This window comes from Pleurodeles waltl, chromosome 12 (assembly GCF_031143425.1).
Source record: "Pleurodeles waltl isolate 20211129_DDA chromosome 12, aPleWal1.hap1.20221129, whole genome shotgun sequence".
Classification (NCBI taxonomy): domain Eukaryota; kingdom Metazoa; phylum Chordata; class Amphibia; order Caudata; family Salamandridae; genus Pleurodeles; species Pleurodeles waltl.
Genome location: NC_090451.1, coordinates 649050639 through 649073083, shown reverse-complemented (window position 1 = coordinate 649073083; position 22445 = coordinate 649050639). Strand labels below are relative to the sequence as shown.

General features: G+C 40.9%; 1 protein-coding gene across 1 annotated transcript in view; it reads left to right on the top strand.

Moving 5' to 3' along the window:
- The first annotated feature begins 1952 nt into the window (after window positions 1-1952).
- POLR3GL (RNA polymerase III subunit GL) overlaps window positions 1953-22445 on the top strand; it is a 36065-nt gene continuing 15572 nt past the window's right edge. The window contains exons 1-5 of the mRNA XM_069218248.1: window positions 1953-2196; window positions 14815-15005; window positions 17892-18021; window positions 19019-19087; window positions 19623-19679. Coding sequence (XP_069074349.1) covers window positions 14892-15005; window positions 17892-18021; window positions 19019-19087; window positions 19623-19679 — 370 coding nt within the window. The 5' untranslated portion in view covers window positions 1953-2196; window positions 14815-14891. The remainder of the gene's footprint in view (window positions 2197-14814; window positions 15006-17891; window positions 18022-19018; window positions 19088-19622; window positions 19680-22445) is intronic.

Below are 22445 nucleotides of genomic sequence, written 5' to 3'. Positions count from 1 at the left end.
CTAAAGTTGGTATTTTTACACTTTATCTGCACATACTTCAAAACAGCAAACAAAAATAGAAAGCACTTTAAAATTCTAGAACTGTGTAAATGACCCCTGACTGATAAAGTAAATTAAGAAAGAAAAGTAATGTTAGAAAAGAATACATGCAGTTATCACGACCCGGCCTTTGCAGGCTCTTCAAATAAAAAATTGGGTAGTATTTGACTCTTGGTAAGGGTGCAAGCCTCTGAGCATCTCTCTGTTCAAGTTCAAGACATATAGTATATCTGGCTTTAAGTGGAGTGGCTCATTTAATAAAGGGTGTATCTTAAAAGTGTAAACTAAATTCCTGTGATTTCCATAGTGTGCCACCCAACAGGTATTTTGGAAACCTCACTGTGCTTTCTGTTACTGCATTCAAGTATATAACACAACAACTGAGCTACACTTAAAACCAGCCAGGACTGTTGGCTTTGCCAATGGCTGTTGAAAATAAATGAGTAACAACAATGATTTGATTTTGTTTAATATATTTAATATTGAAAATTCCACTTCTGAAATTGTGAGACTGACATTACTGAGGCCTGTGGAAGGGGTAGTAATCTAGTGTGTCTCAATCACTTCTGTTCGGCCTTCTCTCTGTTAGACATGTACAGCTGTTTTCTCTCCACAGCTCCACCATCTGCATGTCATACTCATTTTTCCTTTTCAGGAGCTTCTTTTCACTTTCTCCTACATGCACATCCTTGCATCTCCTCACTTCACAACCCACAAACACACCAACTCTCCTACAGTACCAGTTTCTTTTACTTTTGTCTTGTAAATGTTTTAACAACTGTGTACCTCCTGTGCAGACATGTGTACAGGATCACAATTGTAACCATTCCACTGTGCACTCTGCAGAGAGGCCTAGGATTGAACTTGTATTCTGAACACCTTTCTGAACCAGTGGCAGGCCCTGTGAGAAGCTCACAATGTCCTCAGACTTGACTCCAGAGCGCTTAGTCGTGGCCGGTTATAAATACATGGAGGCAACTCAGTTTAAAGTATGCACAACAGAAGTGCAATATGCCAAAAAAAGAAACAACATCAAAGAAATTGCTAACGCGATTAGGGAATTGAGTATTAAGTTAAACGCGAATATAAACAGAAACCAAATCGCTGACCTGGATTGCAAAAAATAGTTTACATTATTTGGTCAAAAATCGATCATTTTTTGTCATTAACGTTTAAGTAGATGAATACTAGGGCCCCACAGCCACCCCTAATGAATGTGCGTTCATAATTACTACCGCGTCTGAGACCCGGAGGGACTCGGCCCACTTAAACCTTGCTTAACTCTCGAGATTTGGCGAACAACACAACGACTTTAAATACACGCAACAGTATTTTAGATCTGCCCCCTGGTTGAGGGGAGCCACAGATAATACAGCTGAGCAAAAAAAATACACGGCGTTTATCAGAATTGCGAAGCTACTGCCCTCTGGAGTGAAACACGGATGTTTGTAACGTAAAGTCATACCCCTAGGCCCCCTTTCACTGCTTACACTCCACTTCTGACAGGCCTGGACCTGATTTAAGCGGTTGAAACATCAGCCCCCGACATTTCCCCTTCAACTGCCCCTAGTTTTCTCTAACCGCCGGAAACGCGTAATTTAACTTCCCCGACCTTCTCTACGCCTCATTTCATTCTCGCTAAATTCCCACAGTCTGACTCTCCCTCAGTCCACCCACACGCCCCGAGCATTATATACGTCGCTACTGCGGTATCACAACACCGGCTCATAAGTGGCTGGACCGCTCTGTGGCGCCCTATTTATTTCCGTCGCAGGAGGCGGTTTCTTCCGGAGCATCGAGGCGTTCTCTTGCTGCACATGCGCATTGGTGGTTTCTTTGGGTGCGGGTGGGCGTGGTTTTGCAAGGACAGTCACTTTTTTGACCAATCGAACGGCGTACTGGAAAATACAACCATAATATCCCTCCCACTACCGCCTTGCAGCCGGTGTACACTGTGATCACAATGTTAAACGTTCTTTTTAATTACTTTGTATTCGTATTTTAATTTGTTGAATACCGAAAGAAGTAGCGGGTAATCGGACTGTCGCTCTGTTATTTTTTAACTCCCCCATGACCCTGAGTTCGGGATCCTCCGCCTTGGTACGGGAGTACAGGCTTGCATGATGGGTTTGCCTCGGCTTTTCCATTTATAACACAGTAAGTCCACCTTTCTGTGACCCAGTTATCAGCTTACCACTAGTTGCTTTCAGAATTTCAAAAACATTTACATCACTAGCCAAAAAGTGTACAATATCCATTGTGTTATCATGGGAACCACTTTGATTTTGTATGCTATAATAAGGGACACTGGAAGTATGTCACCAGGGAGGACCAAATACGTTGCAGGGTTGACTGAACTATGCGACAAAAAGAGCCAAATTATGCGGCTTATTTACTGCATTATTTTCTCATTTTTACACGTGTAAGTTTAGGGTTCACCAGTACCAGTTTAAACCCCAAAACAATAACATGCAACTAAAGGTGACCAGTTAACCTTTGTTATGGGTCCTCCAATGTGTGACAACATATGTCCCTTAAGTTTCAGTTAGATTTGATTTTTTAGCTAGTAACCCGTTTTGCTAAAATCTGCATATTATGTAGCAATTTATGATGGATTCTAGGGCAAATACATAATTATTCTGAGGATGCTGCAGCCGTAGAATTGCATGATTCCAGTGCCCCGGTTGTAACACAGTGACAAACCAAAGCTTTTCTACTTACACTTTTTACAGACTGAAACTCCCTAGTTGAGGATGTGTTTGTGAAGGGGATCTGTCTAGCGAGAGTATGCATGCCAAAATTTAAAAGCAGGAGGGGAAAATTAATTTCCCTAACAACTTTTGAAATATGAACAGGGCTCCGGAATTATGCAACAGGAGGAGGCACAATTGTGTGTCAGGGTTGAGTAAATTATGGGGTAAGAAAAGGCAAATTATGTGGCATAATGTGGCACATTTTGTAATATTATTACTTGATTATTTCATCATTAAAAAAAAAAACTTGGTAATACTGTCGGGGCATTGGTTGCACCTCATTAGTACCAGTTTAACACAGAATATAGCAGTAAGCAACAGAAAGGTGCCTTTGAAAAAAGGCCTTCCACTGTGCTGCACCAAATGATGGTGCATTTTTAGTAACTTTTGAACCATTTGAGCAAGAAATAATTTTTTTGCTACAATTTTCAGATTTTCTGGCAGATAATGAATTGTATGTCAAATCTTTACTTGTGCGACAATCCCTTTACAATTGCATAATTCCAATGGCCTTGAATAAGGAATGTTTTGATTAAGGGGTAATACAAAATTAGGAGAGTTGGCTGGTGTGCAAAGGTGTACTTCCAGGTGAAGCTCACTAGTCCAATAACAATAGTAGGGTATTTATAGGGAAAAATCATGGTGTCTATTTAGCAATTACAGTATCAAAGAGGGAGCCGTCTTTTGCAGCACTGACTTGGAAAAGCTCTTTCTGCAAGGTCCTGAAGCAGTGGCATTTTTGGAGTGCTGTAGCACTGATATGGCACTACTGTGAGAATGTAACAATACTGGGGACATATAACACCATTGAGGGCTATATCACTGATAGGACAATGTGTGAAGGAGAATTGTCTGTGGATGTTTCCGTATCTGAAGCAGCACCTATCAAGAGCGGAATCGCTAATGACAAAGCACAACTGAGAGCAACCTTCCATTCAATTTATTTATTTAACTGTTTTATCTTTCACTCTTTTCACAAGAATGTCATTAAGCCACTGAACTGTCACAGGTGGATACTAGCTCACTTAAGGATCTGTGCTTGAAGCGGGAAATCATAATAATGCTTGGAGGGAGCTCATGTCAATAGATCAATGGATGAGGAAGCTTACAAGTGAAGTGCACTGCTAATGTTTTGAGTGCAAGTTGCTTCTGGGCAGCAGCTCACTTTACAACACTGTTGTGAGTGAGAGGTCACTGTACAGTACTGCTGGGAGGTGGCTCACATGGTGGATAGCGTTGGTCATTTTTTCCTGTGTCTTTGATTGGTAGGTAACAAAAATGAAGAGAATTAAAGAAGCTGAAAGGGTGGAACAAGACTTTCTTGATTTAGTGGATTTGGTTTTAGTATTAGTCAAAGGTGGTTCTGAAGGGATGCAAAGAGTATCATTCTGCGCCATCAGCGTTGAAGGGTGGGACAGGTTCATGTACCTGTATCACCGTTATTATAGGGTTTGCTCAAAAAAAGAGAAAAGAAAAAGAAAACAGGACCATAAGATATTGAGTTGCTCTGTAGTGATAAAATAATTTTAAGTGTATATTTTTATTTTCTGTGTTTAAAATTAGGTCTTCACAGGGAATATTTTACTGTACCAGCCAGATCTCAAACATAAGGTGCTCAAATTGGTACATTATGCTGTGTATGGTCAGGGTGAGATTGGGTCCCTCAAACCAGAATGTGATAAGGTGGGTCACAAGAATATGTACATTGGATTATACGATGAGCTGTGGTTTCTACACAGTAATATAATGCATGTTTATATTACACTATGTTTAGGTGAAATTGACTTGAGGTAGAAGGGCGCCTATAGTAAAAATGCATGTTTCTGAACAACAGGCTGAGCATTATTTTGAAGCCAGCTTCTCAGTGTCAGGGGGTGCGAAGCTAATATTCCTAAGAAACTGGCTACTAAGAACAATGTAAAACCAATGGATTTTTCTTTGGTAAAATCCTGTGGTCATTGCTAGTAGTAACAAGCACTGATAGTGCCAATGGGTTTGGCTTTTATTGTGTAAAACGTAGTGTCTTGGTTAAAAAGGTGTTCTGCATTTAGTTGTTTTTTTTAGATTTTATGTGAAAAATTGAGTTGCTGGTGTCTCATTGTGTAAAGCTTATTACCTCCTTGTCCTTCCCTTGCTTGCAGGCATTGAGTTTGAGGCCCTCCTGCCTCCCCAGACACCAATACCACGTAGTCTTGCAGAATAAAAAAAACACTCCCACTGCCATACCTCCTTTCTTGTTGTGGTCTCCTTACCAGACTTTGTCAGCCATAGTGGGGCCTCACTGTTGACCGCCGTAGATATTGGAGGACATTTGGAATTACAATGTTGTTTGAAATGCATTTCTTTTTAGATTTTTGGCATCATATTGACTCAGGAAGATGACCAGGAGTCTTTGTTGTGCAATATGAGCTGCATTGACTGGGAGTGTTCTGCTGCGGGGCAGTGGAGACTGGTGGCAGCATGGGAAGCCTGGATGTGGTCAGTAGTCTCGTAGCAGCTGGGGCACTGTTTCCAGGTTAGCGGGTGTAATGCTATCTGTATTTAACCACCAATTCCATGTTGACCACTGACTCCATTTTGTGCTCAGCTTAGCTTCAAATGCTGTCACGTTGGTGGTGCAGATATTTTTCCACGCTCAACTTGTTAACTTGTTTTCACTTTTCTCACCAGGGAAAGGAACACAACATAGGGATGCAATGTTGATAAGAGTGTACAAGGATGAGAATGTTTATGGCAGAGAAGGGTGCGGCTCGGTCTTGGAAATACACCTTGGGATCTGGCCATTCTCTGTGCTTGTTTTTCAAAACTGACCCAGTACAGCCAGCGCTTGAATTTCACAACTTACCCAAAGAGAGGGGGGTTATTAGAACTTTCCTATTAAGTTTGTTTAAAATATATAAGGTGGGGAAGATTAACACTGGGGCAGAAGGAATTAATTTCTGAGGGTGGATGCATTGCTCAGAATAATCCAGTTGGGGAAATTTCTCCTGTCTCAGCTGTCATGGGTTCCACAGCTTGACGTTGGCAAACAAGGATGATTTAGGATTCGATCCCCATCGTGATGCATTTTTAATTCTTGCTATCTAGCTTTACTGTGTGCATGTATAAATATACATATTCACTTGATATAGATGTATTCATTGTTGATATGTTGCATTTTCTCTTATTATACAACTGTTGTAATAATTTTAGCAGCTGCACATGTGTTGCTGCATTCAAATTAAGTGTTCACGTTATTATTTTCGTATATTTGTGTTTGAGACCTGGGAAGTGCCTTAATAAATTCATTACTCAGACTAAGAGAGCTTCATTCTTCGCATTCTTTAGCTTCGATACCCCTGAGTCTGAAGCAAGGCAGAACAGGGGGGCAGCAGAGGCTTGCTCGTTCTGAGCACTTATGGTGGCCTATCAGAGGGGAGCAGAGTTTCCCAATTATGGCGATAAGGTCCAGTTTGACATAATATTTATAATTTCTGGCCCCAAAAATATATTGTAAGGATTGGAGGACATTATCTTTGCCTCCATTGATTGATTTGTGCTTAATGTGGGCATTAGTGGATGCATGGCAAAAGAAGGCATTTTAGGAAAGGATTTCTGATGAGTATTGTTTTTGGATTGTTTCATGGTGACAATATCAGGGAAACGAGCTGCAAAGAGGAAACATGTCATTTCTTCCTCGTCCTCCTTGGATGATAACTGCCAGATTCCAGCGAAGTGACATTTGATAGCGGGTCTGCTGCAGAACCTTTGCCTTCTTTATTGTCACAATCTGAGGTGCAAGACATGATTGAGGCTGCAGTTTCAAAAGCTATGGACCCGAGCAATTAGAAAAAGAGTGCCAGGTCCTCTCGTAGTCATGAGGGAAGGGATTCCTCTTCTTCAGAGCGTCCTTCTGTGTCACCAGGAAAATATCTGAGGAGAGAAGAGATATGGGATATCTTAGCTCGTGTACGTCAGAATTTGGGGTTTCCTCCTTTTCGCTGGAGAATTAGGAGGAGGCCTCATTTCCACTGTACTCTAAGCCTTGTGCCATGGGGATGCCTTTTCATGATGCAATTAAGGACATGGTTATGTCATATTTGAAAACGGGTGGATAAGGTGCCAGTTCCACGGTTTTTGCAAAAACTGTACACATGCTGGAAGGTGATGAGGCCCTTCCACATAACGTTAAACTGGTCTCTATTTTGGCTATGCCAATCAGTAATACTATTGTAAACCTTGTGGATTATACACCTACTGACTCTACTGATAAAAAGATCAATGTAGGGTTGAAGAAGGCATTTGTGGGGGAAAATCTGACTCTGAAGGCTAGCCTGTATGTGGCATATATGGCTCAGTCTTTTATTAAAGACTTTGGTCAGTTGGCAGTGGCAATCCAGGAGGGTTATGAATTTTCTTCCTTATAAGGGCATATCATACTATAAGAGGTTTTGGGATAAGCGCTCCCAGTCTTCTCCTCGTAATGAGTTCAAGGAATCTTCTACTTGCAAACAGACATATCAGTCAAGACATTTCTCTCCAAAGAAGGATTTTAAAAAGAAGGGTCCTGAGCAGAAGTGCTACTGACAATTATGGAACAACAGGAGAGTTTCCTTCAGGAGAGATGCTGCTTCATTTTGTGGAGGCATTTCAACAAGATGTCATGGACAAGTGGGTACTCAACATTGTCAGTAACGGCTATGCAGTGGAATTCTGGAGAACTCCTCTGAGATCAGGTGTCAGGGTGCCCCATCTCTCAAAAGGAGGTCCAAAATTTCAGGCCTGCTGCAAGGGGTAGAGCTTTTTCTCAGGAAAAAGGCAATCATTCCGGTCCCTCAAGAGGAAAGGGGCAGGGTGCTTATTCATTTCTGTTTTTGGTTAAGAAAGTGTCAGGGGCTTACAGGCCAGTGCTGGATTTGAAATGGGTCGCTGCTTGGATTCAGAGTCTTCATTTTCAGGTGGTGACTCTGCAGTCGATTATTCCTCAGATAAAAACAGGAGATTGTCTGGCATCTATAGATTTACATGATGGGTATTTCCATGTCCCAGTCAAGTCCTCTCCTCAAATAGTTTTTTGTGGTTTGCCCTGGAGGACGCCCACTATCGATTTTGGGTTCTCCCTTTCAGGCTCAAATCATCCCTGAGGGTGTTCACCAAAATCCAAGCTCCATTGGTGGCACTCCTGCATGCCAAAGGGATTTTTGTGCACTGTTATCTGGACAACTGGTTGGTGCAGGCTTCATCAGTAACGTGTTATCCTATGCAAACCTAGTTCTAAATGATATTTGTGCTCATGGGTTCCTAATCAATTGGGAAAATCCTGTTTAAGTCCTTCTCAAGACTCATCTTCACTGGGCACGGTTCCTACCTCTGCAGAGTCGAGTTTGTCTTCCAGCAGGAAGGGTGTCCAAGCTTAGCGTCATATCTTGAGTTTTTTTAAACACAACCTCCTCAGGGTGGAATTTTGGCTCAGGGTCCAGGGAGTCATGGTTTCTAAGATCTTCTTGGTTCCAGGGGCTTGTTTCCATCTTCACAAATTGGTTGCTTGGGTACTTCTAAATTGGGATCCAAGGTCACAGGATTTGGCAGGTACAATGCTACTCTCCGGGAAGGTGAAAGAGGAACTGGCATGGTGATTAAACTCAGACAACCTATTGCATGGGGGAAGCTAGATCCTTCAGATCTTGATGTGCTTACAACAGACACCAGTTTGTCGAAATGAGGCATCTGGGGGAGACGCCTTGCAGGCACAAGGATATTGACTTCCCACCAACGCAAGCCATTCCTGGAATTGGAGGGAATACGAGGCAGCAAGAAGGGCTCTTTTTGTGTTCAGTTCTCAGTCACAGGAGAGAGCGGTTCTAGTGAAAACAGACAGTGTCACACCCAAGGCCTATGTGAACAGACAGGGACACTCGCTTCAGCAGTCTGAGCAAGATTTCACACAATATGTTTTCCTTTACCCGGGGTACTCTTCTGTGTCTGAGGGCAATTCACATTCAGGGCTCTTCCAGTGTAACAGCAGATTTGCTCAGTAGGAACATTCCCCTCTCTCTGGAGTTTTCTCTGGATCCGAGACTATTTTCTGTCTTGACTCAGAGGTGTGTTCTTCCAGTGTGGATCTATTTGCATCACAAAGCAATGCCAACGTTTGTACGTTCTGTGCCAGGGAGAGGGAGATGCAGCCTTGGTCAATAGATGCTCGGTTATTTTGATGGCCATAGGGCCTGATGTATGCCTTTCCTCTGTTTCCTCTCATCTGGGCCTTTCTGGTGAGTGTCTGGAAGTTGAGGGCCGAGGTAATTCTGGTAGCTCCTTGGTGGTCGTGAGCCAAATGCTATCCTTTGTTGTTGAAGATGCAGAGGGCTCTGGAATGGCCTCTTCCGCTGGTTCAGGAGTGCAGGGTCAGGTTCCCCCTTCCTCTGTTCAGGGTAGATTTACCTGATGTATGGCTTCTACTGTAGCGGAGCTGCAAGGAGCTTTAATTGTGGAGATTTGCTGTGCGGTGCTTCTCCAGATTCTTCAATGTTTGCTAAACATTATAGACTGGTAGAGGTCCAATGTATTTCAGATGTTTTTGGCGATAATGTCCTATCTTCTATGACAAAATAGAGGGGTGTTCTTGTTCAGTGTTTCATAATAAATTTTTATGGTCAGCAGGCAATGTTGGTTGTTCTGGTTTTAGTGCATATCTAAATTGCACAGCAGTAGTTGATTTACTCTGAGTCCGATTCCCTCGCTTGCAACCGGAGTCCCTCCCTTATACAACACATCACCCCGTTCCCCCTTAGACAGATTTCGATAGTGCCAGGTATCAATCAATTAGGTTCAAAACTAAAGTAATTATGATAGCAAGGTGGGACTTGGTGCAGTTGTTTTTTTGTGTTGGAGACAAAGCGTGCATGTGAAAACCTGAAGGGCTTCATGTGTGTAAGGGAAAGTATTTTCCAGGCACCACATTGTAAGATGTGGGTGATAATGCTCTGCAGGTATTTAGCAGTGGGCTTTGCAATACAGAGTTGTCAAGACTGCTGTTGGAACAGTTAATGAAAGTCAGGACTTGCATTCCAACTTCAGGAAGCTCCAGTTCATGCGACCTTAATACCAGTATTGGTGGGTCAGATTTCATGTCATGGCCAAGTGAGTGTTTGTATGTATGCATTTTTGCCTATAATTGTATTTGTTTAATATGAAACTTGCTACTAAGCAGGAGCATCCTCTATATCAGGAGTAAGTAAAAGACCCAGGGAGGATAAATGGTTCAGAATTGTGTACTGTAGCAAAGAGAATGAAGGGCGGGAAAAGTAATCATTGACCCCTAATCTCTTATAGTTAAAACCCTAATTCAAAATGTTGAATGTTCCTAATAACAATCTGATAAAAAAAGACCTTGGGGGTCAGTAAGGGTTTAACGGGTAGAAAAGGCTGCTGGCCATACTCCCCCAGTCAGGTTGCCGCTAGTACGGCCGCCTTCCCCTGGGCCCCATTAGGAGTTCCCCACTGGGTCAGCACGCAGAAACGGGCGGGGACCAGACCACAACATTGACGGCAGCTCATAATTGAGCCGAAGGCAATGTTGCAGTGCGTAGGGTGCAACAGCACCCGTCACGCTGTTCACTGTCTGCAATGCAAAGTGTGACGGGGCTGTCCATGGGGGCCCCCTGAACCCCGTCTCCACCAGCTTTTACGTGGTGGTGCAACCACCATTTAAAACCAGGCAGAGAGGGGGGTCGTAATCCCCAGGTCGGCGCTGCATGCAGTGCTGCCCCAGGGCTATACAAATCCACTCGCATTGGCAAGCCTTATTTGATCAGGTCGAGCTATGTTTAATACTTACTGGGCAAGTGGACACTGCAGAGCTGTTCAGTTTAGTTGAAAAGTGGATGGGCAATAAAAGATGCCTTTAAATCTTGTTCTTATGTCACATTTTCTTGGTTCACAGACAGAGGTCAAAAGTCAGTTTTCCTTACAATTAATTTTCCTTCTGTCTGCAGAGTTCCAGGACTTTGTAAGGTGAACTGTGTGACCTGCTGCTTAGAATGTAAAATAAAAGGATATAGGTGTCAAGTTTTTCCTAACACACAACATTTAAATGACTAAGTCAACTGTGCAAACATTTCAAAATATATTTCAGTAGTTGTGAAAGCCGTTTTTTTATATTTCTGTGTGATGAAAAAATATTTTAATAGGAACAAAACATATCACAATACTTTACATGTTGTAGTGCAAATTATAGTTTTATCAGTGAAGCTGCAAGTTAGTGGAAAGGTTTTTGGACATTTCTTGGAAAGTTACCTGTGTAGATGACAATATGTAACCACATTATGATTAAGGTTTAGTGATATATTTATTAAAATTGAGTGTTTAAACAAACTGAGAAACACTCCTGCCCTAATAGCAATGTTGTTAGTAAATGAAAAGAAGTCCTAGGTTATGTGGGCTATACCTCATAGGTATGTTGGCTAGATTCTTATGATGCATGTAGTAAACTTTAGTCTACTTAATCAAACAAAAGAGTTTTTTTTTGTACTGCAGAAATGCTGAGGTCACATTTTTGAAGGTGCAATCATATATGAGAATTAAGAAAAAGGCGACTCTGTAAACTATTTGCCTAGGATCATACAATTTGAGACCCGTTTACGGATCAAGTACACTACAGTTAGGTTGAGTAGATTATTTAAATTACTCGACCTGCAGGTCTAGTAACATTTTTATGATTTTTCGAGCCCTGTGCCCTCGTGGATTAGGACCGCCAGCACCGCCAGACCCTCCAGTGGAGGGGAAACTGGCGGTCGGACCGAGGCCCAGTCGCCACGGTCATACTGTGGCGGTCTGACCGCTGCCAAAGCGGTCGGACCACCGATTTGGCGGTGGTCAGACCGCCACCACAGCCCTGGCGGTCTGAAGACCCCCATGGTCGTAATTAGGGCCCTTGTGTCTTACTGGGAATAAGATTCTTTGGCTACTCTGATGAGACAATCTGGGATTCTTGAGCTATGTGCAAGTGTTATCCAGAATGTTTAGTGTACAGCACATCATTTTTGGTTAAGCCTTCATTTTTGCTGGGGATTTTCACAGTATGCCGGTGAACAACTTGTCATTTCTGACTTAAGTTAAAAATTAGTGGTAAGATACTCCCTGAATTGGTGGGGAGCTTAAATTAAACATGTTACATTCGGAGAAGCACCTAACCGTATGAATGCAGGAAGCAGTTTAAAGTGCTTCAGTGTCCACTAATGTCAAAATATGAAGTGGCGTTGTAAAGAAGCAAAAGTGTAATGGCCACATAACTAGAGGATAAAATATGACTTCGCCCAAAGTAAAATGAAGAAAAAAATGGAAACAATGTTTAGCATTCTAAATGTTATCCAAGTACCTGGAACAAATGTTAGATCTTACTGTTGTGTGAACATTTTCTGTAACTCCCAAAATAACAATAAAATGCTTCCTGCTGAAAGGTGCAACAGTTTTCAATTCAACTAGATTATTTTTGTCATGGAGGCATAAGCAGTTGGCGTGGACATGCACTCTTGGGAAAACATCTTAACCTCAACAAAGTTATGGTACATTTCAAAATTCTTGTTTTTAGTTTTTAGTTTATTGAATACAGCACTCTGCTTTAGTGTAAGTGTGTATGATTCCTCAGAACTTGAAATGTCTCAATTTTTTTTACACCAAAACAGTTTTATCCCAAAGATCACCGTTCTGTGTGTATAATTGTATTAAAGCAATCACAAAACAATTAGTCAAAAACATTAGCTCAAAAGCGTACAGTCAGAAGTGTTCTGTGTTTTTAAATAAGTTTATTATGAAATTTGTTTTGTCAAAATGTAGAATGTTGAATATTTTTAAATTGGTGGAGACCCCCATTATGCGCACTCTTCACAGGCGATTGTGAAGTCGAGAATCACCAGTCTACCATACTATTCAGCAGTCAGTATCCTCTGTAGTCTAAAACGTCTTCCTTTGTCCTGGAATTTTAATTCTAATCCTATGGACAGTATCTTGGATAAACAAATTATAGATTGCCTTGCCAAAGCACAACCATGCAAAGAGCTCTTTAACACCTAGTGTTTTTCTATGTTTCTAAATTACTACTCTTCTCATGTATTTTTTTTTCACAGACTGTCTTAAAAAGTTGTTGAACTTTTTGTGAAATTATTTTGATCTGTTATTTAATGGGCTGTATTTTTGCTACATGTTAGTACTATTTGAATTGAAAAAAAACGATGTAATCATTTTCAGCTGCTGTAAGACAGGTGTTCCAAAAGAGAATTTGAGGCATTATGGAGAAAATAAAATGTTAAATATTTTGATGTCCATTTAGGATGTGTTCTGTGAAATACTTCAATGCTTCTATGTATCCTTCACATTTCGTGCCCCATCCCACTTTTTTATATTCTAGAAAATTCTACTTTGAAGCAAAATTAGCATTATTCCAGACTGACATCTTCCTATTATATATGTGGGACGTGGTCTAGTGTATAAGAATAGTTACGGATCAACAATATCTTTCACCACTAAGACCAGTTCCAATCCTTTTTTAAAACCAGAAGCATCACACTTCCGTGTTTATTATACCTACATTATTCCAAGGATCTTTTTCTATTGATATATACCTTTCCTTTCAGGAGTCAAATTAGTTAATTGAAATAAAAACAGTTTCGTTAGAGGGTGTCGGCACGTTCCAATAGAGACACCAAGAGGCTGAAAAAAATTATAATATTAAAATGGGGATGGTTGACTGTCTTTTTTTCATATAATACGGGGCAGCATTGCATTTGCCGGATGTTACCATCAACGACAGTACCACACATGATATCATCTCCATTTTCCGCTATACGCGCAGTAGATCATTTTGGGGTAACTTGCATGCAAAGGGCAGACTATAAATATCAGCTTGCCAAATGAGTCTGTTATATAGGGAACTCTGCCCCTGGAGATTGATCATGTAATTGTCTCATTGACACCTCTCTGAGTCTGTTCCTGTGTGGGAGGTGGCTTTTACTGCCAGGCCATACATTTACTGGGAAAAAAATCTGCCCTGAAGTTCCTAACATTAGCCTCGAGTGACTCTCTAAAAGTTAATTTATATCGCTCATAGGGTTGCTTTGTGCTCGTGGTACATGTTGAGAGATGTATTAGATAACTAGAGAACTTTTGATGAGTGTATCCTTTTAATTAAATATCATTAGCATCTCATATCTTGACTTTAGGCTTATTCTCTTTCAGTGGTTGGATCGTGTTTAGAAGCTCTTGGGTCACCATTAAACTTTACATATGTCCTCAACTACAACAGCGTGCAATGTACTTCACTTTTACCTGTACCGCGTATTCTCATCAGCATGGTTGGCGCTTATGCCAATGAACTAGACTCTTTCTAGTCTTGACTGGCAACTGCGTTTGCTGCTTGGCCACCTCTTACAGAAACTGCTTGCTCTGACACCAGAAGCCTTCAGTTTCGTATGACTGGTACCATATTGACAGCTCCTCTTGGTTGTTCCCAGCACCTGTCTAAAAAGAGGCAGACCTTGCCTTCCCCATCCCTCTTGATGAGTATGATGTACTTACATTTTGGAGAATTCTTTTAGGTCAGTTTGTAACACTTAGAACAATTGGTTTTTGTTTCTCCGTGCATAAAATGGATCAAAGCAAAGATCGACGTAGTAAAGATGGTGCTAAGCAGCAGGCGAGAAAGTAACCTTATCCGAATCCATTCTCCTGTCGATAACAGCCACATTTCCAAACCAGGTTGCCGTATCATTGATTTCAGTGGCTACGGTGAACTGGGTGTACTTATGGCCACCAAAGCAATACTTCACGGTTGTCAAGTTGATTGCCAGCATTTGAAATGCCCGCTTGCCTTCTAGACACCTGACGTTCTCACTGTTAGGCCTGTTTTAAATGACTGAATGATCTGATTTTGTCTGTTGCCATCCCCCATTAGTTATATATAAGTTAATTGGCTGGATAACTGCAAAGTGTTTTGGAATCAAAAGAACAGTGTTAATATTATTTACTGTATTTTTATTTCCTTTCTTAGTTTTAGACCCTGTTGTCCTGCGTGTGGGAGTCGTAGATCCAATAGACCAATAGAAGTATCTTTTAGGAGTGTTGAACATGGCAGGCAGAGGAAGAGGACGTGGCCAGATGACTTTTAACGTGGAAGTAGTTGGAATCGGCAAAGGAGATGCTTTGCCACCCCCAACCTTGCAGCCCCCACCCTTGTTTCCAGTGAGTATAACAGTGATAATGCAAAAATCTAATTAAAAGAAAACACATTTCATTCCTCTGTGGCCGAAGCCGGTAGGCCAGGTGTGCCGGGCCTTTCAGAGGCGCACTAGGATCCACCCAATGGTAATCCCAACTGGACCTACCTCTGTTACATTTTTTCAATGCTTTCCGTAGCCCTGCAGTCTTCGTTGTCTGTCTGAACTCTTCATGTGCATAGTAACCTGCAACACTATGCGTTGCTCATCCTATTACTATAAACTCCCAATTAACATTTCCAGATTTTCCCCTCCTCTATCCCTCCATTCCTCTGGTCAATCCAACTAACAAACTCACATATCCTCCGCTCAAATTAATTCATACTAATTCTAATACAGTACTCACATTTCCCTAAACTAATCCACCACTAATTCTTCTTGGGTTTTGGAGTAGCGTGCTACTCGCAGAAAAGCGTTTCGATGCCTCGTCAGGGGTAGTAAGGGCTATATAAATACAATTAAAATTACAATTATTCTAAGTGTTTGGGAGTAAGTGTGAAGTCAGCAATGATGAACACTTCTGTTGTCATATTCCACCATCATCCTGATACACAGCAGTCAAACAACGAAAGCACGCTTTTATCACAATTTCTATCAGATCTTTATCAAACACAGACATCCTGCAAAAGATTTTGACTGCCAAAAAAGTAAAGAAAGTGGCGTATCTAATTACACATCTAAAATGTGGTGGTTTTATTTTCTTAGGGCTGTAGGTGGCATTTTTACTACAAAGTCTATTGTTAAACTAAGTGAAATGTACTCCGAACAAAAGAAATTTCAAATCTGTACTTTGGGTTAAATAAAGAATGTTTCATCCATAGCGGCATTCAAGGCACAGTATAATGTGCTTTACGCAGTTAATTACATTTCACGTGAAGGGTACAGGGATGTATTTTATCAGGTTGACTTCATCTTTACAGCCCCCTCATGTGGATAAAATGAGTATCACGAAGTTGACTAATAGAAAATCTTGCAATTTGCTGTTCTAGAAAACTGTAAAATCCACTATGCAAGTGTTGTATAACAGACGTGTTATATTTGTTAGATAAAAGGTTTCACTTGATGTTGTGGTTACAAATGTTGCAGGGTACACCTAAAAAGAATGAGTTTCAAAAGCACAAAATTACTTAATTTAACATGCTTAATAAAATACTGCTTTGCCACTATACACATTTCTTAGACCTTCCTAAATAATGCTTGGTGTTGCGCTTTGGGTTGGAAAACTGATCAGCATCCAGGATGAGGATAGGATTATGACTACTCTAGTAGGCGTGTGATTACTCAGACACCATAAGTGAAGTGTTGTAGCCTACACCATTTGTACACTTAACTCCATTTGGACACTTTGTTGTGAAGTGGATGACTGTGACTTACAGTGCAGATTTAAATATCATACGGCAACGCTAGTTTAATATGAACATGTATATTTTCTTAGTGAAGTGCTTAAAAATGTATTATTCCTAAATGGACATGCTTAAATATTTAGGTAATTCATGTAAATGTGATGTTATCTGAAATTATACAATTGTTTTTTGTTTATGCAGATGTTCATTCCATGGAGTAACAGTATGCCCTTGTTATTGTATGTTTGTCCGTTCAAATTTGATTTCGGGTGTTTGTAAAGCAGTTAATGCAGCCTGTGGCCATTTCTAAGTGATGGGAGCGGGAGAAGAAGGAGGGATCAGGGAGAAAGAATGAGTGAGGCGCCGTCCCCCAAAGTGCTTGGACTGCGCACTCTTCAGAACAGTAGTGCATGAAGGGAAGGGACTCTTTCGCCTTATGTCAGCTGGACAGGAAGGTGGATGCAGATGAGCCTAACTCCGCCAGTTAGATGAAATATCTGGGTCTCAGTGACGAGTGGCCCATGGCGAGTACAAATGTTTGAGTACAGTAACAAAGCTGACAGGCGGTCACTAGAATAACAAAAGCTATCTGCAGTAGCTACTCTGTATGTAGACATCACTAAAATTGGAAGCTGTCAGTGTGTCCTAGCATTCCCATTGAGTGGACTAAACAGACGTGCCCCTCCCTTTTCAGCTCCTCACTACAAATACATAAAGTTCAATGGTTTACAATCTGCCCTCTCAAAAGTGAGGCCACTGTGCCTAATTCTGATGTCCAAAGACTGAAGAAGTGCATAAACTCCAAATTTTGGTCTTGACCCAGACCGTTCTTCACATTGCTCTGGGCCCTACTCATACTCGATTGAAGGGCGGCATCAAAATTGGAAGAAGCAAACTGGTTTGTGCTTTAAAGGGTAAACTGCGGTGTGTGACTCTTACTTCCTTTTGCTTTTAAAGGAAAGTTGGATCTCCAATCCTTATCTGCCTGATATCTTTGAGGGCTAGTCAAGCAGTTGGTGTAAGCGAAAGGTTTTTAAAGCAAGAAAGCCCTCACCATTACCTGTTTGGAATGGCCACAGATGCACCTGGGCATAGAGCAATGGAAAAACTCTAAGACTGACTCTCAAAAACGCAGACTGCGCCTACTAAAACTTTGTCTCACAAAGGATTTCTTTCTCAAATTTGGTAGCACCAGTTGATACCAAAGATGTTTAGTCTCGATTGAAGATTGTCTCTAGATCTGCGTAATTATCAAGCTTTCCGACAAAATGACCCAATATCAAGATGGTGTTAGATTTTCCATTATTAAGGCGTCAAGAACAGGTCCAAGACTTTGTTGTATTCTTCTGTCCTTTTCAACGAGGTCTCCATGATTTACACAGGGACTCTGGGATCCCGTGCCTGTGAATGTGGCTAGGATTTGCAGCATCGCCACTGTACATTTGCAAGGTATGCATCCATTCACTGTTAAGATGTCCAGGAATGATTTCTGTTTTCCACTCTAACAGCCCCTGGATTACAAACCTGTCCCGCTGCAAATGGGGGAAGAGGTTGAATATATGCTGGCCCTGAAGCAGGAGCTGAGAGGAGCTATGAAGAACCTGCCTTACTTTGTGAAGCCTGCAGCACCTAAAAAAGGTACTTCCAAATGTAATAATCGGCCTCTATGCATGTGTTTACATCTCCGCTCCTGTCTTTACTCCGTCCACGCACCGGGAGGCTGCTCTGAAAACAATATCATAGTTTCATCACTATTTACGCACCATAGCTCTGCTTTTCTCCTTGTGTCCTGTGTTTACTAAATTGCACCCACCAGGCCCAGTTGGGGAATGTTGTTTCCTGTGACATCATAAAGCAGGCTTTACTGATCAAGTGAGTTCAGCTGCTCGGTTAAAGTCAGAATTATTAATAATGTAGCACTAGATGACAAATTCCTAGAGAAACATTGGACAAAGAAGCGTTCTGGTGCAATCATAAATGGGTCTCTTGTGATGCTTGTAGATGAGGCACAATGTTACATCAAATTTAGGTGCGAGAGAGGCAAGAATTTCGAATAGACAAACAGTTCTGGTGAGAGAACAGCAAAGGCACAGCAAATCCGCTGGAAAGAGACGGTGTGACCACAAAACTTTTCTATTTCTCGGTTGCTAAGTGATAAGGTTGGTGCCTGCATGTATGTAAATCCTCACGACTCTTCAGTCAGGTACTTATCTCTAGTACCAAGGTACCGACAGGTGGGTGTCTGTGATTATCATATAATTCAAATAAATACACAATAATTCTAGTAGTACTTGAATGATTGGGAATCCCAAGAAAGATCAGCAGCACACTGACATGCTTTGTCTGTGTGTTGGTATTTATGCTAGTGCCTGGAAGAAATTTTAGGGGTAAAAGCAAAAAAGGAAACTTTATGGTTGTCTGTCTTCTATTTTTACTAGTGCCCCAGCTTTACAGGTTATAGTAACTAAGCAGTAGATGCATTCTGACGCACTCGGTCACTCTTTGGCTCCCGTGAACCTGTCTTGGGTTGTCTCTGTATCGTCACTTGTCTGCAGAACCAATATTTGTTTTCTTGAAGATAGTGTAGGTGGGAAGCTATTTTTTGAGCCTTAATAGTATTTTTATCCCTCCTTAGACGTGGAGCGTTACTCGGATAAATATCAGACCTCTGGACCCATCGACAACGCAATAGACTGGAACCCTGGTAGGTTCATCAAGGATGTCACCCTGGTTCTGTGACTTACGGCATCAGTAAGGGGGCATCTGAGAAGGCATAGCTGCTCTGTGCCATTTTAAGCCAGCAACACACTGCATTGTTAGTTTGCCTACAGACTTACCATGCTTCTTCATGTTGTTCTTATTATTTTACCTGTACCAGTTCTTCAATTTCTTTAGCTTTTGGTGATTTGTAAATTAAAATTACATATGTGTTTTTATTATTATTATTATTTTCACAACTCTTACTTGGACACGCTGGGTTTCTGGCCAAATGATTCCTCTACAAATTCCTCAAATTAAAAATAAGAAAAATACATACATTACTGTGTGTAATGCGTACTGTAATCGAATAATATAAGATGTCAAATTCACAGTTCTTTTTATTGCAGAGCGCTTTGCAGCCATTAAGGAAATAGTGAACTTTCTGTAGAAATAAATATAAAACACTAACCACAAGGCAGACAGGACCCACTATGCCACATTTCTCAAAGTAAAATCTGAAAATCTATTTCTCTACGCAGATTGGAAGCGGTTGCCCCAAGAGCTGAAGATTCGGGTTCGAAAAGTGCTAAAAGAACGTAAGTACGTCTTTGTCAGCTCAGGTATAAGCAGTCCCTGCGTTTGATTGGGCGATACAAAAAAATCCAAATAGTAAAGTAGTACACACATTTTGACACATTTTGCTACAAATTTGCAAAGGTAAACTTACACTTTTGTGTCTTGTTTTTCGATATTCACAAATTCTGTTTTAATAGCAACTTTACGCTGCGACGGAGAACTCTGAACATAAAAGATTGGCCTGTGCGGAGTTCTTTTCCCAACTGCAGAGTCTCTGCTGTCGTAAAGTTGCCATTAAATCGGAGTTTGTGAATACCAAAAAAGAGTGAACTTGCACAAAAGAGTAAGTTTACTTTTGTGAATCACTCAATTGTTTGCTAACAAAAAAGGAATAAACAAGTTTTTACTCTTTTTATGACATATTCTATCAGCCAACTATTTAACAGGGAGCAGTATGTTATTGGATTCGAGCAGGCTATACTAAGAAGTAAAATATGCCGAGGTTATTAACGAGAGGCTAGATTTTTTTAATGTACTTTTAGAACAAGCGCTACTTAATAAGCTGGCTTCTCCTCTAGAGACTGAAGCAACACATCGTTTTTTATTTCAGCCTGTTTACGTTTGTAGCATTGTGTGTTTGTTTCATGCCTTGCCTGTTATGTAGCTGTTTTCATCATAACCCTATTAAGTTTTTGTTTAGATTTTGAGAGAGAGGGAATATAACATGATTCATTTTTTTAACTGGAAGTAAAGTTCATTCAAAGGCGCTGAAAACAGTACAGAGTTTTATTTAGTCTTTACTGTTGAGACTCATGTTAATGCTCCATGGATAACAAAGGCCATTGTTTTATGAACCATGTATTTGTTCCCCGTGGTTGAGTCTCATAAGTGGTGCAATGATTTCATTTTTTTCTAACTGTACAGCCTCTTTTTTGAGAGATAAAAGCTCTGTGCCCATAATCCTTTTTTAATTGCACAAAGTGTTGACATAGTGCTTAAACTAAGCACCTTTTATTCTTTAATTTTCGTTTTCAGAACTTGCATTTTAAAGTTTGAGGTTCTCTGTTATTGATTTTCCAGCAGGTCATTCGGTAGGAACAGCAGCATTTTTGTGGTTTCAGAAGAAAGGGCTCATTACTAAAATCCAGTGTTAAAGCTGATCTAGCTAATCGACTTTGGATTTTCCTGTTTTTAGTTTGTAGTTTGAGAATTCTTTAGGTGTTTTTAAAGAGTAGTTGGTTGTTGTAGTACCCAGTTGATTTTCCATCCTGAGTGTGAGTTGAGTTTTACTACTTTGATTGGAAAATCATTCGACCCATAGAAGTGTGAATATGAGCTAAGCGGTGCATTTTGTTCCCTGCTAATGCACTGGCCAAACACACAAAATGAATCGAGTGATGCCCTTTCTGGTACAGGAAGTTAGGAAAATAAAGAAAGAAAATGGTGGTGGTGGTATCAACGATATAATAAGCTGATAGTGTTAAAGGGTTTTCATCTATAGCAACAGGTGGGGAGGGCTGTATGTGCTAGAACCTGTATGGATACAAATAAAGACTATTTTGTTAAATTATTCAACATTTGCTTCCTAAGTGGTTCCATAGTCTGCTTGTCAAATGCAGGACTTATTTGGGATGTTGTACAATTCTTGACATTGAAGAACAAATATATGTTTCCATAGCAACTGTGAGTGTAAAAGAGCTGATGAAAAGTCTGCTAGGAAATGTTGGATCTTATAGTGAGGTAGGAAAACAATTAAGCCCAGTAAGTCTCTTGAATATCAGAATCCCTTGAAGAGACGATGAACCATGCCAAAAACAAAATGGAATTCAAGCAGTAGTAGGGTGGCAATGCTGTGTCCACAGTTGTCCTCATATCGTTCTAAGTGGTGATTAAGGCAGATTTGTTCCCTGTGCCATGTCACAGAGAAGGTCGTTTGTTTGTTTAACAAAAAAGGCCGAGATCTGTTTGATGGATAATATTTTGCTGACTTTACAGAGAGTTGGAGATTGGTAGAATCGGTCGTCCTGGTATAGGATGCCTACAGCTCATTGGGATTTTTGCCAGTAGTTAGGGACTTTTGATGATTGGTGTGGCTAAAAAGGGGGTACAGTTGACGATGAGGAGGATGTTCTTGAATATCATTTCTGGGCATTGATCTGTAGGGATCTAGCAACTGATACCAGAGCTTGTCTCACTCTCTGTAGTACAGTGTCTCTCCCAAAGGCAGCAAATATTTTCACTGAGCGACTGTATTATTAGTTCCTGGTGAAAATTGTTCAGGAATCCAGTAGATGGAATTTAATCCTTCTCCGCCTTTTCCCCCCTTTCCATGGCATTCTGCGTACCCTCACTGCAATCACAGGCCTTTATTATTTTAACACTTTTGCTAATGAGCAAACATGCTTCTGAGACTGGTGGAGATATATTTGAGCATGCCATCAATACTGTTCATTATCGTTTTAAATATCTCTTGCACAGTGCTCCTTTTGTAAAACATTAAGTGTCAGGGCCCTCGTCGGGAGACCACTGGAGCCTGCACCACCCATTGCCCCTGCCAAGACTGCTGATGGCCGGACCAACACAGCTACTAACCAGCACACTCCTGTAAGTGTGATGATTCAAACTATTCCAGCACCCAACACTCTAACGGTGGCTTGGGCAGCAGGTATCTGTTCTTTTTAATGTAAATTAATTAAATCAATAAACGAGTGTTGTATTGTTCATTTCTAAAATAGACAGTCCACCATGTGGCAGACTGTCATAAGTGCCGGTGTTGAGAAAAAGTG